The sequence below is a fragment of the Corapipo altera genome, unplaced genomic scaffold (genome assembly GCF_003945725.1).
Source record: "Corapipo altera isolate COAL_440 unplaced genomic scaffold, ASM394572v1 61, whole genome shotgun sequence".
NCBI lineage: Eukaryota > Metazoa > Chordata > Aves > Passeriformes > Pipridae > Corapipo > Corapipo altera.
In genome coordinates, this window is record NW_020884910.1 from 1,834,032 (window position 1) to 1,850,994 (window position 16,963).

The 16,963-nt window shown below is 41.0% G+C and overlaps 1 protein-coding gene across 1 annotated transcript; it reads right to left on the reverse strand.

Annotated features, from left to right (window-relative positions):
• Positions 1–10,439: 10,439 nt before the first annotated feature.
• On the reverse strand, positions 10,440–16,277 carry GPR15 (G protein-coupled receptor 15). The gene has a single exon (XM_027653722.1). The coding sequence runs from the start codon at positions 12,528–12,530 to the stop codon at positions 11,364–11,366; it is 1,167 nt and encodes a 388-aa protein (XP_027509523.1). The 5' UTR covers positions 12,531–16,277; the 3' UTR covers positions 10,440–11,363.
• Positions 16,278–16,963: the final 686 nt, after the last annotated feature.

Below are 16,963 nucleotides of genomic sequence, written 5' to 3' on the forward strand. Positions count from 1 at the left end.
GACCATCTCAGGAGAGCAGGCTTTGCCATTGTTGAGCTTCAATACTCCTATTACTTGGGTAGCAATAGGGGTGGGGGAAAAATGCCCTAAGCAAGGCTTTTTCTCCAGCCTGAAGTGCTGAATGTTGAAAATCTGTCTGTTCACTTTCTTTCTCAGTGATCAGAGAGACGTATTGCCAGCAGTACTTGATTCTCCAAAGCTTCCTATTGCCCCAGTCTGAATTTCATCTCCCAGAATCTCTGCTACTGAGAAGTTTGCTTCAGCACAAACTGAACATGCTGTGGCTGTTGTCCTGTTGTAGCAGTTTAGTAGGCTCTGTAATGCAGGAGAAATGAGTCCCCAGTGTTGTGGGGTTCATTATTTTGTTGATTTTTTTTTGTTTCTTTAACTGTCAGTCAGATCAGCTATAATCTTGCACTCAACCACCTGTCTGGAATAAAAAGCCCTTCTTTTGCATTTCCTCTGTCCCAGCAGCTCCTTGATACTATGTGCAATCAGAATGAAGTCAGTGTCCCCATGCAGCAGCAAGTTCTTCCATCTCCGGTTGCTTTACCACTTCTGCAGAGCTCTTTTGCAGGTTTCTTTGTTGCTGCCTGTTTTGCTTAGACACTCTGTGCTTCCCTGGCCACGAATGAATGTGCACATGCATATGTATTATGTAAATGTACCAGTATTTAGAGGGAGATTTAGAAAAGCGGAAGTTTGGGCAAATAAGAACATTTACCATGTGAAAAACCCAGGATATTTAGGTTTTTTGCTACTAGGATGATTTCCTACCTGCTTGTTTTGCGTATGTCTGCTCAGTCTTTCTTTTTTCCCCAAATATAACCCTTGTAGGAGAAGTCCTGCAGCTTAAATTCCCTCTTGCCCCAGGGAAGAAATACAGCTTTCTGAGTTTTCTCAGAATTGAGCTTGTTCTTCTGTATTTCAAAAGTATTCCTTTCTAAAAGACTGAAAGTCATGGCAGCCTGAATATGCCCTTAAGAGTTTGGTGTCCTGGAAATCTTTGTTGCAACCTTTTCAATCTATCTGTATGCACTGCCAAAAAGAGTAGGAAAAAGTCTGGAAAGCACAGGAATCTCATATTGCATTTTGAGCCTGTTGTGTGACTTCACCAATGCAAGCCAGAGGCATTTCTGTATTGCACCATTGCACAGCTGGAGCAGAGCAGTACCTGGTATGAATTCTATGCTAAAACTTAACAAAGTTTTGATATTTTGTTAAATTCACTTAATTGTATCTTTTTGCTTTTCTGCAATGCAACCTCCAGAAAATTCAAGCCAGCCACATGCTCATTACCTGTTTGATTTTAGAATATGGTCAAAACTGAATCAGCCCATAGATCTCTATATTCGTTTGTACTCAATCTCCTGATCATGTAGTTAGTTATCTCTGCATTTTTATGCTTGAAAAGAAGTAAAAAGAAGAGCTTGCAGGTGGTTAATCTGCTGCACAATCTACAAAGTAGGGCAACCTACAAAGAGCAAAGTAGAAAATAGAAAACCTCCCACCACCACTTCTGATGTTATTGGCATCACCCTTTGGTGTGTTCCTTAAAGGCAGAAACTAGCAGCCAGGACAGCATTCAGGCAGGGACCAGGTAGGAAAATAAAAAAGCTTTTTATCCCCAAAAGGATCCTGGGGCAAATTCATAGGACATGTAATGAGGGGGGCACATATTTTACTCTCAAAATTTAAATATTTCACATCAACTCTCAGTTTTCAGTCGGAATAAACAGGTTAATCTCTAATTTCTTTCTAAAATATGTATAGAAATCACTTCCCAGGTGATGTCTGTTAGAGTTCACTGAGTGCTTCAAGATTCTTGGAGAGGCTTTGTAAGTGAAGCATTCATTTCAGTGAGATTCATGTCAGAGGAAATTTCTTTGTGAGTAATCATCATTCGCTTTACAGCTTTGGAAAAGCTTGTGGTGTAACGGGTTCAACTGAGTCCATTGGAAAAAAAAATCTTAAGAAATGTCAGGTTTCTGTTGCTTCCGAGATGGGTGAATAACCTGCAATTTTCTGCAAAAATGCCCTTTCTTTGAAAGTATTTTTTATGGTAAATACTTTACACCATTTTCAGTAGCTCAGAGTGTCGATGGCTTTTACATTTTCTAGTTCCCCTCACCTCTTACTTGTTAAAATACGTAACTAATGCTAAGGAACGCACACCTCGGGCTCTCCACTGCTGTGAGCAGTAGCGGCTGCTTTTGTCGACAAACAGGGGAAATCCCAGCACGGGGTGTTCTCTCCTTTCAAGGAGAGAAGACGAGGACTGGAAAAAAAGTCACGTAAAGTATCTGAAACTAATGGCTGGTAGTCACACCTACACACACGGACATTTCCATCTCTAGGTACCGTATTGTTTGCCCTCTGGCGAGGGCTGTGCAGGCAGGCACAGTGAGGTGAGGGAGCGGACTGGGATGGTGTATGTTCTCTGAGGCGCAGAGCTGACACGGCCGTCTGTCAGACGGCTCTGCGCTTTCCACGGTCTTTTGGCAAAGAGGCTTTTCCAGATTACTTAAAAGTAAACACCAAAATCACCAACGGGGTGCCTGTGCGTGGAGCCAGTGACGAGAAGAGGCAGCACACGGATGCGGCAGGTGGCTGAGGGTCAGCGCTCCCTCCAGAGGGAGGGGGTCACCGGCCACCCCCAGCGGGGCAGGAGCAGCGCCTCGGGGGCTCGGCGAGGCCAGCCGGGGGAATGCAAGCCTTGCGTGCCAGGCGGGCCCCGGCGGGCGGCAGAGATCAGTCAGCGCCCTTCTCCCTTTCGCTCCCCGCCCGCGGTTCCCGCCGCAGGGCGAGCACTGACTCAGAGCGGCACCGCCGCTTCGCACGCGATGCCGCGGGCTCGGCTCCCACATCCCCCGCCCCGATCCCGCCACCGCTCCCGCCCCGCTCGGGAGCGCAGGTGGGCTCGGGAGCCGAGAGGTGCCTGGGAAGGAAGGCCAAGGGGGTCGCCAGCCCAGTAGGGGATGCTCGGGGAGGCGGGAGTCGGGCAGAAGTGGCTGGAGGAAGGGCGGAGCAGCTTTGCAGCCATAAAGCCGCTCTTAGGGGCGGCTGGGACAGGTAAATTGCTCTCTGCTGGGCGGTTGACCCCGTGGAACGGGAAGGGTGTTTCGGCATGGGCCGAGTTGGGGTTGAGAGTCTGCAGGTGGGACGGCGTTGGGTGGGGAGTGTTTGAATGTTGTTTCTGTAATACATAGAAAGGCAGTTTTTCGCATGTGTTTGTTCTCTTACCTGCCTGCTCACCAGGGAGGTGGGAGTTCCTTTCGCTTGGGTGTGTAGTGATCACGCTGTGCTTTGCAGACCCAATTTTTTTGGGGGAAGTGATGGTGTGCCAAATTAAATGATCCCGTGTTGCAGACTTCTTTACATTTAGATTTGGGGATGATACGAGACTAGGTCACTTCTCGAAAATGTTTCTTTGTGAAAAGTTCCTTAAACCATTTCTAGGTTTAGGTATTTAAAAACCTAGAAAATTGCAGCACAAGTGCAAGTTACCTGTTTTGACAGTAGCTGTGAAAACACTTCTTTAATAAAGTTTCTCAGTGCTGTAACATGGCGACAGAGCATCAGGAACCATCTATGTCGCATGGGAGATGCACTGACCTGCTCACTGCCATGAAAGTGTATCTGGAAATGGTTTATAAGAGCAGTTGCTATCAACCCCGAGTGGCACTGATTACTGAAGATCTTAACAGAATAAATATTTACAAGTATAGCTGTGATATATGTCAGTGAAGAGCAAAGATCGTTTATATGCACAGCTCCTATCTCCAGGTGTACAGCATCATCCTTGTTAAACGGGTTCTGGTATTGGGTTTGAGGCTGCTTTATTCTCAGAATCCACGTGAGAGGCAAAAACTGCAGATGTGAGAGAAAATGTGTAACTGAACCAGTGTTTGGATCAAGTTCACTGCTTAGAAAAACCACTTTAAGATTGTTATTTTTTTTCCTAATTGTAACATTTTCTCTACTCTGCAAAGGCCTCGTTGTCTCTTGCCTTTCTCTGGGGCGATGATGTTAAAAGTTCCCGCCAGTGAAGGATTGCTCCCTCGGACTCTCCCAGGTAACATTCCCCACAGCGACGGCTTTGAAATGGCGTGCTCAGGTCGGCTTTGATGCCCGGAGAGCACAGAACTGTGAAACAGTCGACATCTGTTTTCAGCTGTGGTCGGTTAAATGCAAAGTTTTGGGATTTTGTTTGGTTTTTTTGAACAAAGAAACCCACGTAAATCAAACCTTGTTAACAGCATAGGCTGTCGTATCCTTGGTTTAATGCTCTTTTGTCAGTTTAACTGTTGCTGTAGCTGTAGCTAATTCAGCATTTCAGGTCTCCCTTGTTTCTGAGCTGCTTTTCTTGGCTTGAAAGTGGGAATTCTCCTGCTTCTCCTGTTTGGGTGTCAAAAATAGCTGGAGCTCCATACAGTTATTCTAGCAATTTAAGTAATAAATTAAGCCTTTTTTTTTTTTTTTTGGCAGATAAAAGCTTGTGGTGATTTTTAGATTTCAAAGGAGCTTTTAGTATTGTAATAATAAGGTTGACTTGATAGAAGTCCTATTTTGTAAAAATAACTGGTACATATTGCTGGAGGAAGCAAATGCCACCTTTACTTGGAGTTACCCATTTTTCCAAATAGTACGCTGATACTTCTGAAAAATAAAGATCTGTTGTATAAAATCAACACACATACACGTGACATGTAATACTTTACTACTTATTGAGGAACAATGTTTTATCCAAAATAGTCATTCATCTGATCAACTGTATCTGTAAAAATGTCCTTTGTCCATAGAAACTCTGTCTTTTTTTCTGAGGACTTTTTATTAGTGGTTAGCTTTAAAAATTTCCCACTTCAATTGTAAGCACCTTTTGTTTCGTCATATATTATTGTGCAGAGTGCATGGGGTGGCTGAATGTGAGAGGAAAAGAAATATTTCTTTACTGAATTGACTTACTGTAGGTCAGTAATTTTTGCCAGCTTATGAGCAATGTCAGAAATAGGCTACAGGGAATTGTCATCTGTCAATCTAGAGAAAAATGCTTGTAGCAAAAGACAAAAAGACAAGAACACCAGGCGCTGTTACAAGTGTTTTGGGCACCTAATTGGCAGCTAGCCACCATAGAAGGCTGGCTGGTAATGCAGACATTGCTAACTCATCCTATGTCATAACACATAAAATCAAAATACATTGAAATAAAATGAAATTAAATGAAAATACAACGAATCAAAATACATGAATGCAGAAAGTACTTCAGTACTCAACATGCATTTGCTCCCACAGGGTACCAGGATTTATGGTTGATTCCCTTGATGAAGTAAATCACAGGCCTGACTTAAATAACTGAGTAAATAAAAAAACTGGTTTTGAAGTATCTAAACTGGTATGTGAGAGCATGTCCATTCCCTGAGTGAACTATGTGGTGATTCTAATAAGTGGTTAATATTCTCAAAATCTTTAAGCTTTCCTTTTAAATGAAGGTTTGTTGCAAAGAAAGCATGTGGATAAAGGGTAAACCTACCAGCTCAAAAGCAATTAAAAGGAACCTCTGAATATATTTGCATGGCATCTCATGATTTTCAGTGGATTTTAGGATAAAGAATGACCACCTATCCTTATGGTTTTTGACAGATATATGTCAAGGATAATCTATAGGTATTTGCTCTTAGTAAACCTGATGGTTGCCTGCAGTATTCTCCAACCGTGCTGGTAATGCCACTTGTGCTAAAGCATGTCAAAATACAAGTTTGCTTTTTTCAATTAAAAAGGAAGAAGGCTGCATGTCATATTTGTCCTTTCTATGAACATGAGATACTCTGTGTTAAAACCCAGTAGTATTCTGCAGCTGTTAGCAGGCACTTCGGCCTTTGCCTTTTTACACTACAGTTTATCACCTTCTTGCAGCCACAGGAGAAGAACGTGGATACCTCAGCAGGGATTTCAGACATTTTTAATAGCCTCAGGATGGCTTCAGTCTCTAAAGTGGCTACAGAAATGTGTGTGCCACAGCACCGTCAAAGCACGTTGCCAAAATGTTAGTCCTGGAAGCTATGGGATTATAAGGGTTGTTCAAGGGTTATTCTCTTCTTTAGTTAAATTTAGTCCTTTTTCCATGCAGCAGCTCTGCTCTGAAATGTCCTCCTGCTCTTTCTGTGCTTCTTAGCACCCCTTTATCCATAATGCCCTGGTTGGTTATAAGGAGAACATGTGTTTCTTGAAAGCTGTCAAGCTTTTCTTCTTACTTGCAACACTTCTTTAGGTGTTGTGATTATACCCATGAAAGGAAACTCCAACGGGTTCAAAGGCAGGCAAACTCAAATATGCACATCTCTCTCTCTTTTTTTTTTTTTTTAATTTTTTTTAATGGTTTGAATGTTTTGCTCTGTGTGAGGCCTGGGTAGTTGTTTCTGTGGTTCCCAGAGGAGGGAGGGTGAGGAGTGAGTGACAGGGAAATGCTGGTTGTGGTCACACAGTTGTTCAGGCAGTGCCATAGAGGGAAGTCAAGTGAGTGGTCAAGTCAGGCGCATGATACTATAGATGGCAAACATCTGTGGGGTATTTATTTATACACAGCACTTCTCAGTAGAAAAAACTGCTCTTTGCATTTAAAGTCTGACTTTCTGGACATTTAGCAGTTTTAAAGCTAGACTGAAATTTTGGATTGATTTAAAAACCACTGACCAAGTTTCATTCTCTGAGCAGAGTGCCACACAGTTTCACAACCTGGTTTTCTTTGCCTCAGATTGAGGGTAAAAGAAAGGGCATCCTTTGGGGAACAGCTGGGTTTTTATATTAATATTAACTAGTTTTGTCACAGTGTAGAAAGAAAGATGGTATCAGATTCTGGGATCTCTGTGGCACTGTAGAAGACAGAGGTGTGGGATTTTTTTTTCTAGAATTGACTAGTGACTTTTGGATGCATCCAGCTATTTCCTGATATTATTGAATCCGTTTATTTTTTTAAAACCTGCTGTTTAGAAAGTGAGTATTCAGCCCTTTCTGCATATCAGTGCTTTGCAAAGGATCTGAAGCAAGGCATTTACAAGTGAAAGCCTCTGAATTTACTAATCACTTTGGGGGAAGCATTCTCTTTCAGCACAGGTTCTTACCTTACTTTCCCTGTGCCCTGCTCTGGTCCCCAAAGCAGCAAAATACAGTCCAAATTTCAAGAGAAACATTTGCCTCTTCTTTTTTGAGATCTGTTGTTGAGATGCCTCTTGTAAAAACCCATGTGGTCTAGAAAATATGAAAAGTAAATAGTAGAGGAAGTATGTTCACTTACTTAGTGGGAGTTTCTGACTAAGAATGTGGTCTCTTACTAATAAGGAAACTGTTTTGAAGTTTGAAAATATGTATTTTGGTCACAATGCATTATTTAGGTGACCGATACTGTTGCGTGCTCTCAAATCATAACATGTGGCCTCGATTTCCAAAGCTGCTGCAATCTGTTACAGAAACATAGGTGAGGTGAATTGGGAAAATAAAATCTACAGTTCAATTCATATTTAAAAATAAGTATCAACCCAAGCAGCCTGGCCTTGGGCAGGACTTTTTTACCAACTCACAGGTGCAAGACTGTCTTTCATCTTGAATGCTGTTGGTTTCCAATGCACTTGCTTTCTCATCTCCTATATTTTGCATTCTTTATGAACTCAGATCTTAGCTACCCAGATGTTTGGAGCCAAACTCCCTCTGACTTTTACTGAGACTGGAGTACTCCAAAGCTTCCTGTCCCTTGCAGCAAGACTCCAGCAGGATACTGAATACCCACATCTGCGAAGTGAGCAGGTGATCGGGCTGTTATTGAAACTTGAAGTGCACTAATTGCAGGCTTTGTGGTCACTGCTTTCTGTTCTTCACCGGCCATGTAATGTGTTTCTTAACTGGGTGGAGCCTTTTAAACAAGAGAAGAATCATAGAACTATTTAGGTTTGAAAAGACTTTTAAGATCATTGAGTCCAACTGTTTCTGTTAGAAATTTTGGGACATGTAATGAATTGTGCTCGCAGCTTGTAAATCTACTCAGAAGTTCCTGCTGACCTCATGAATGTAAGTGATCATACAGGGATAACAAATTAGTATTCCAATAGTATATAACTGTTAAAAGTACATGTAAGTGTCCCCACTGCTCAGCTGACATCTCTTTGCACTGTATGCCTTGGAAACACCTGAAAAAAAACCCTTCTTTTGTCAACGACCTTACTATTCCTGTGCAGTAGTCAACAAACATATCACTGCAACATCTTTGCAAAGTCAGGAAATGTTCTTTTTGTAATTCACCCTATTTGAAACCCGAGGCACTGCTTATATTCCATCTGAAGCTATTCCCTGTGTGACTTTTTCCTCAGTTCCCTGCAACTCAAAGTGTCATTTAGCTGCAGTGCAGTTGTCAGTGTTAGCACATCTGGTGCTGAAATTAAGGTTGCAAAAATTCTTTGCCTATTTAAAGGAAGCATCAGGTCTGGATACGATTTTTCTTTGTGTTGAGATGAAATACTCTATTTCTGAAAAAATGCTGATTCACTGGAGCCAAAATGGAGACCAAGAGATGCATCTAACAGGGTCCTGATTTATATCAAGAAACAGAGGCGCTTCAACCTTGATTATGCACTTCTCATGAAAGTGCACCAACCTCTAGATTGTTGGGGGTGGTACTGGTGGTGTAGTTGTTTTCATTAAAAACCTCAAAAGATCTTGATTTCATTCCAAGGCAGTACAACAGCATCTCTGAAGTCATGAAAGTGTTTTTGGTGGGATAGGCAGATGAGTGTTCCCATCCAGATCTGCTGACAGATTTTCTAGTAATGCTTTGCTACTTTTTCATGACAATGAAAGCAGAAGTTCGATTTCAAAAAGCCAAATCATATTTCTTAGCAGCAATCACATTGAATTTACTTTAAAATAATGTAAGTGGGAGGAAAAAACCTCAACAATCCAAATTACTTACCAAGACCTTCGGCAGGTGTCATATCAGAATTGCACCGTTTCCATTTCACATAGCAAATGAATTTACAGTCATTAAATTCTTTTAACATGTGTAAAATAGGCATCCTGTTATATTACTCAAGCCTACCAGGTTAAATACTTTCAATCACAATAATTTTGGTATCATCCTATGCTGTTTAGTGCTAAAAAACAATCAGTATTAACATGGAATAGTAAAAATTTGAGAAGTTAGTTTGTTCAAGCATAGGTTGTCTTTTCTTTGAAAAATAATTGAAAATAATGTTTACACTTATGAAAATGACAAATAGATCTACAGTTCACAAGAATATAAAGTACACTCTTTTGGATGAAAGTCTAAAACAGTCTGGTGAGTTTTCCTTTGCTGAATTAGTTGCCGCTTTTGTTTTTGTTTTTGCTCATGTGGAGCATTTGCTGTGGCATTTATATGTGATTCTCTTCAAGCGTAGCAATATTTATCAAGTTTATTATTTGCCAAATGCCTGTACTACAGCTTGAGGCAGGAGATCTTGGTAGATTTCCTTAGTAATTTTTCCGATTTTATCTGGTATTTTGAAGTATTTAACAAAGAAAGAAAGAAAGAAAACAGAAGCCCCAGCAGAATTATTTAAAGTCTTGTAGATAGATAGATAGATATAGATAGATAGATAGATAGATAGATAGATAGATAGATAGATAGATATCTTCCAAAGATGATGTACAGCTTTGGCTGGGAATTGAGGAAATAATGAATTAGGCTGACTTACTGAATTATTTTGTAATAAAAATCATAGCTTAGTTGAAATGCAAATCTTAGGCTAATTTTTGCAAAAAAAAAATATATAAGTCTCTTGTTATACACCACTAACGGTAGAGAAAAGATAAGAGATTGAGAAGAGACAGTAGTTTTTGATGATTACTGCAAATAACTTTAAAATTTGAACTGACATTGGTCTGATTTTCAAACACTGGAAGGTTTGAAAACACAGTTGGTGTTTTTCATGCAATTTTAAGGCTGAAAAAGGAGTCTGGCAGCCACGTCTAGAAAGAAAATCAAAATCTTTTAGAAGAGCTAGTGGTGGAGAAAAAACTGCAGGGGAGGGGAGAACAAAGAGCTAGTGTGTGTTTCTGTAATACCCCCCTTGTAGCCCAGGTACATGTCCCAGTACCTTACTGGGTGCCAGAGAGCACAATGCCACCAGCAATTGCTGAAGGATACTTTTGCCTCGACGGATCCTGCAGTGCCAGCTCTCCACCTGTTCCAGTGAGGGTTTGTTCTATTACCCAATGGGGCCAGTACAGAACTGGCTGGGGAGTTGGGCAAGATGTCCATGCCTTGGTTTCTAGATTTGCACTGCCATTGAGTGAGATCTGCTTTCATTTCTCTGTGTGCACAACACAGCTCAACTGCAAGGATCAATAAAGAATGCAAATACCAGGATTTATTTGTAACACTCAAAATAGTCATTCTCATTTACAGATGTTTAGAAAATACAGAGGTGTGAAAATAAAAGCTATGGTGAATGGTATTCGTGCTGTAGTTACATCAGAGGGAGACTCCTTCCGTCATTCAGGCTCCAATTTTATTTTTTTTTCTGTCCCGACAGTAGTCAGGACTTCAGGCTTTACCCATTTCTCTATTTTGCATTAATTACATTAGCTGGTATAGCTGTCTTTCCTTTGAAGCCTTTTAGTAGGTTTGCATGAGTGTAACCATTCACCCTGCAACTCACCGTGTCCTTTTCCTTAGTAGGAGGGACTGATTCCTTACTTCTGACCCAAGCAGTCAGAAATTGTGTCAGGTCCTCAAAAAAGTCTTAAAAAGCACAAGTGTGCTTTTAATGGTCTTTTTCCTTTAAGAAAAAGGTTAAATACAGGACCTCTTTTGCTTGTCTTCTGGTTTCTCTGCCTTCAAGTTATCTTCTTTCTTACTAAAATCACAGGGGGTAGACACTTTACTCATTTTTATTAAAACTAAATATTTAATGCCATAATAAGAAGCAGAGACTTAAAATGCACAGGACTTAAATTATAAGAACTGGTAACACACAAATTCATTAAAACACTGAATTTCTAAATTCAGAAAAACTCCAAAAAACCAGAATTGATTAGGTTAGTTTGAGAACATTGTGACATGTTTGTGGGTACGCTAGGAACCAAAAAGAAACACTTGTGTTGGTTTTGTTGCACAGAATAAAAACCTATATACATTTAAGTTCAGAGCTTTGCTTGGAGAGGCTTTGATTGAATCACACGATTCTTTTCTGTTGTTTGTAGCATTTGTGCTGAGGTTCCAGGGTAAGTCCTTCCACCCGAAGCGCTGATTGCATTACACTTGCACCTCTGTCTGTGTTGCTCATTTCTCTTTTTCTTCTCCTGCTATCTTTGGAGAGAGAAGTCCCAGCTCCCAGTCACAGGGACACAGAGCGCTTCCTCTTCCTAGCAGCATACTCCCCTGCCCCAAAATTGGATAAGGAATGACTGAGGCGAGTGTCCAGAGTATCAGAGTTGTTGCTGCTGCTGCTGATTTTCACCCGTGGGCACAGGCACTGGAGCATGGCTCTGCGGATATAGCTGTCAAAGCAATAATAAATCAAAGGGTTGGCACAGCTATTGGCAAAAGCAAAAGGGCTGCTCACCTTCATGCCCAGTTGGGCAACCATGTTGGAAAAACAGTCAGACTGCTTCAGGAGTCCCAAAAGAATGGCCATAAGCTTGAACAGATTGAAGGGAACCCAGGAGACAACAAAAGCTGCCACTACAATGAAGACAATCTTGATGGATTTTCTCAATTTCTTATCATGTTTCCCAGTCTTCTGATAATGCACACAGAGTCTCTTGGTGATAGAGCAGTAAAAGGTTAAGATACTCAACAGTGGGAAGAAGAAGGCCAGGATTAAAAGCATCAGCGACGCAATCTGTTTGGCTTCTGTCATGGCTTTGTCTGTGCAGTAAGTCTTTCCATATTCCTTCTTCAGTTCTCTAGACAAAAGAGTTGGCATCCCCAAGCAGCAGGATAACAACCAGACACAGATGCAGAGTGCTCTGGAATAGGATCTTGTTCTGATCCGTCTAGCGATAGAGGGGTGCATGATAGCCAGGTATCGGTCAGCACTCATACAAGTGAGGAGGAGGATGCTGCAGTACATGTTGACTGAGATGACATAGGAACTAGCTTTACAGAGGAAAGATCCTACCCTCCAGCTCCCGTCCAACACCTCCTCGTCCACCCAGAATGGCAGCGTGATGAGGAAAATGAAGTCAGATGCAGCGAGGTTGATGATAAAGACGTCAATCAGCCTCTGGACCTGTCGCTTGAAGACCAAGGCTACGATCAGGACTGCATTGCCAACAATGCCCACCAGGAACACAGCAGTGTACAGGATAGGGAGGAAAGTAGACATATGTTGCAGGTGCTGATACTGGCAGCTGTCCTCGTAGTAGTACTCATAGCTGGGGGTGACTGTAGACGCAGATGAGAGCTGGTTGAGTTCCATTTCTGGCCAGGCTGTTCTCATCCCTGCTCTGAGGGAGGCTCTGAGCTCCCCTGCCCTTCCCTTCAAGGTCTTTAAAAACATTTTATCTAGTGAGGGGGGAGGAGAGGAGGGAGGGAGGAGGAGAATAGTGGTTTTGTGGGGAGATAATTTATATACTTTTAACCAACCGCATAGGCAACAAATAAGCAACAAGAGTCTCTGATTAGTTGAAACCTTGTCTTCAGAATAAACACTTGCAGCTTTTTTTAAAAATCAGGTTTAATTTTACTGATTCTATCTCGATTTTGCATTTGCCTATGAAAGCAAACCAGGTTCAGGTTTTGCTTTTTTTTTCTTTTGGGGGGAGGGCATGTAGTTTTCAAGATACAGAACTTTTTATTTTTTAGCAAAGGATATTGGTAGCTTGTAGAGATTTGAGATTGTACCAGCTCAGAAGAAGTCAGAGAACAGTGAATTTGGGTGTCACATTCTTTATCTATACTCAAAATATTTTATATAAACTGCTTGTCAGGGCAAGTTCAACTTTCCTGAGGCTTGGAGTTTTTTATTTTACTTGTTCATTTATTGTTGTTGTTTTCTGTTAAGAGTTATATGAAAACATACAGGGAGAAACACTTAAAACTACTATATCCTTTCTGCACTGTAGTTGGTTGTTCTGTATCAGTTCCAGGCTCTTTGCTGCCCTGCCAGTGCACCCCTCCTGCCCTGCAGTCCCTTCAGTTCCCCTAGACATGGACTCTCCACACCCAACTCGATGAATGTGTTAGAAACTTAGAGAATATTAGAAACTTAGAGAACAGTTTTCCAGAGTGTCACATATTCTTCTGTAATTTGAAACTTGACTTGATGCTCCTATCCCCCTCACAGACTTCCTTATCAGCCACAGTCCTGGACTCCAGAGCAGTAGTTTGTTCCTTCTTCTTCTGACTGCACAGGCTGCATGGCTCTTGAGCTGTTCTTATTTACAGTGCTTGCTTCCCTTAAAGAGCTCTGATTTCCTTCATCTTTCATTTGTAGTATCTGTATCGCTTCAGCTGTGACTTACCTTACAGACAGCCCTTTCAGCATTGCATAAATCAAATGGAAATTCTCATTTTTTAAACTACTGAATTCATTACAGATTTGTCAGTGCATACTAATTTGAAACCTCTACTATTGGTCATCATCATCCTTCCCCTCTTCTGCAGATAAATTAATTTTCTCCTTCCACTCCCTCCCACCTGCATGTTCACAGACCAGGTGCTTCTTCAGGATTCTCAAAGCTTTCAGGAAATTGCCTACTGGTGTAGGCTCCAGCTCTGGGCACGTAGATTGCATCTGTGTGCATCTCCACAGGCAAAGAGCAACTGCAGATTGAATGGGCAGCAAATCAGTCCCTCCAGCACACTCTGGATGCACTCAGATTCACTCTCTCAGTGCTCAGGTTATGTGCTCCTGTGCAGCAGGTGCCTGGTAGACTTCCAGGCACCTGGAAAAGCAGCCAGCTGCTATTAAAAACTGGCTGCTGGATGGAAGGATATTTAGGTGGGCACTGTCTCTTGTGTATATGTGCTGATGTCTAATAAGGAGCTAGTTATTTACAACTGCCCTCCTATCAGTAGGGCACTAGTGGACTCTAGATGACTATTTTTAATGGAATGTGTAAGGATTTACTTAGTGAGTGCAATTCAGCCATCACAAACTCTGAAAAAGGATCAAGGTGTATAAAAACACCCCGGATTAGATTACTGATTTGTATGCCACAGATGTAAATGTGAACCTGTAAGGAAGAATAGGCTAAAAACCATCTTGCCATCTCAACTTGGGTGTAACCATTCAGTTTAAAAATAACTGTGTCCTCTTCCTAAGTAGGAGGCAGTGACCCTTTTTAGTTAGTCACTTGTGAATTAGAGTAAAAATAACATTCCATGGATTTGTAAAATGCCTCATTGTTATTCTAGGAGTAATCTCCTGCACCTTATTGCCTAAAAGACAATTTTTATTTTCAAGGCAAAGTAAAAGTCTCTTCCATGGTGCTGAAAGTGAGCAGATACTATTGCTGCAAGTCTTTTTGTCTGTGAGACTTGTCACAAGTCAGCTACAGCATGGATTTATGTGCCAGCTTATTCTTTCCCTGGCAAAGCTGAGAGAAGGGAATGCAGATCAAAATTCATAAAACTCTTAAAATCGGGTTGGATTGAGGACATTGTGATTTGTACGTGACAGATGTAAGTGTAAACCTGTAAGAAAGCACAGGCTAAAATTCATCTTTTCAACATCTGAAGATTACAAAAGATATAGCAAATTTCCAGACAAGACTTGTGTGAAAGTGCTGGAGTAGCTCACAGTCTACAGAAATTATGTTTGATAAATTCAGTGCAGAGGTGAGTTTTGTGTCATCTTTGCTTATTTCTACTTCAAGGAATGTGTTTCAGGCTTTTTCTTCCCAGGAGCCCTGGGAAATAGATGCATTCTCTTTGTATTAGTACTAGAGTAGAAGATCAGCTGAGTCCTACAGTCTGTGATATTGATTCACTGAGGGCATCACGTAGGGTCTTACTCTTCCCAGAGCTCACTTCCCTGAGGCAGAGCCAAGCTCTCAAAAATACTGAGTACATCAAAATTCCCTTCATAACACTCTCCAGGAAGGTCAGCATGTAACATGCAAAGATCCAAGAGATGTGGTGAGATGTTTTATCATCAAGAGAAATCCTCCATCCTCTCCTTGCTCTTCTAGATTTCCACAGAATTTTTTTCCTCATAGACTTTGCCAGATGCACGTAAGCCCTTTTCCTGAACAAAATTCTCTGCTGAAGAAAACAGCTACTGGCTTGGCTTGGGTGTATGTTCTTCCATTTGGGATACCCATCTTGTCCAGCCCTTGACACAGGTCTGAAAAAATGCAGCTGCTGGGTGCTGACTTGGTTTTGAACCTGAGAGTGAACCTAAAGCTTCTGTAACCAGACACTCAGAGCAGCTTCTGGGATCATGGCCTCGAATTTGGCCAGTTCTGCTTTAAAGAGTATTGGTCTACTATGGCCCTGCCTTACCCAAATGCACCTGTGAAATTTGTCATGGCAGTATCTGGACCATTCCTTAAATCTTCCTCATAGGAAATGCTGAGGTGTTTCCAACAGTAGCAAGGGAAAAGATCTCATGTTGTTGTTCACAGTTCTGTAGTGTTTGCCATACATGTATTGCAGGTAGGTAGCCACCTATTTTTGTGACAAAATCCGTAAAAGAGCTGTGCAGCAGAACCATCAGCACAGGAAGTATGCAGGATTGTTAATTTAGTTTGTTACACACACCACCTCCCCCTTACAAATTTCTGCAATTGAAGCATTTCACGTAGCGAAGTGTGAGTTTGTTTTTTGTGGTTCCTTTTTTTCTTTTACATTCTCTGTTTTACTGGTAGCTCAAATGTGGTCTTATTCCAGCTCGTATATGCACTTTTATACAAGTACAGGCATCTAGATAAAATAAGCTGTGAGTCTGTAAATTATTAATGATGATAAATGCTGAGAAGGAAAGAGGTTCACTTGGCTGTAAAAGAAAGTGTAGTAGTTTCTAAATGATTGTGCTTCAAAAATATGTAAGGAATAGAGATTTGCAGACCTTATTAAAAAACAATCCAAAAAACACGCTAAATTGGCTGAAACTGCCCTACTATGCAATAACGAGTTGAAGGCAGGCTCAGAGGTGACCAGTGAATGATAACGAACAGAAGTTTCACCCCTCAACAAAGAGGAGAGGCTGGAACCAATTCAGGTAAAATCATGGGCATTGAGACAACGTATTGCGATAGGTTGAAATAGTTCCATGCTGAGAGTAGTGGTCTACAAAATGCAGTGCAGGAAGAAGATATTTTTTGTACATTTAATTTTTAAATATTTATTATCTCATAATTTTTTAATTCATTTTTTCTATACGTTTTATAATGTACATAATCTATTGGTACAGTAGTACATTTATATAATTCTAAAAAAATACATACATGTTAGAGGGGTGCCTGCTCACAAAGTTTTTACGGATGGGGTGCATGATAAAAAGGTTTGCAGACCATGGACCTAAGTGAGTATAATTAAAATGCACCACTGCTATTCATGGTATTTGGAGGAAGTGCATCTAGAAGGTCTTCTCTCTGTGAAAATTATAATTACAGTAGGATTTTCTTATCCTACTGTGTTCTGTGCCACAGTAGGAAAAATAAAGAAGGCAGAAGCTGTATAAGGAAGTCTGAGACGAATCCATGGGATTTTCTGCTCCCTCTGGCTAAGTGCCTAAAACACAAAAACTAAAACTGCCTTTTTTGTTATTACAGAAAGAACATTTGTTGAGAGATACAATATCTCGTAAATTAACGAGTAGTATTGGAAAAAAGACAGACTTTTGAACACCTTTTTGAGATCTGAATCAGTACCTCCTGAAGTGAATGTGATATATGAAGGGTTTTTTTCTCTTCTCATGCTATATCAGCTTCATTTAATACAGATGGTGCCACCTCCTATACATACTTACTTATTTCCTTAGACTGT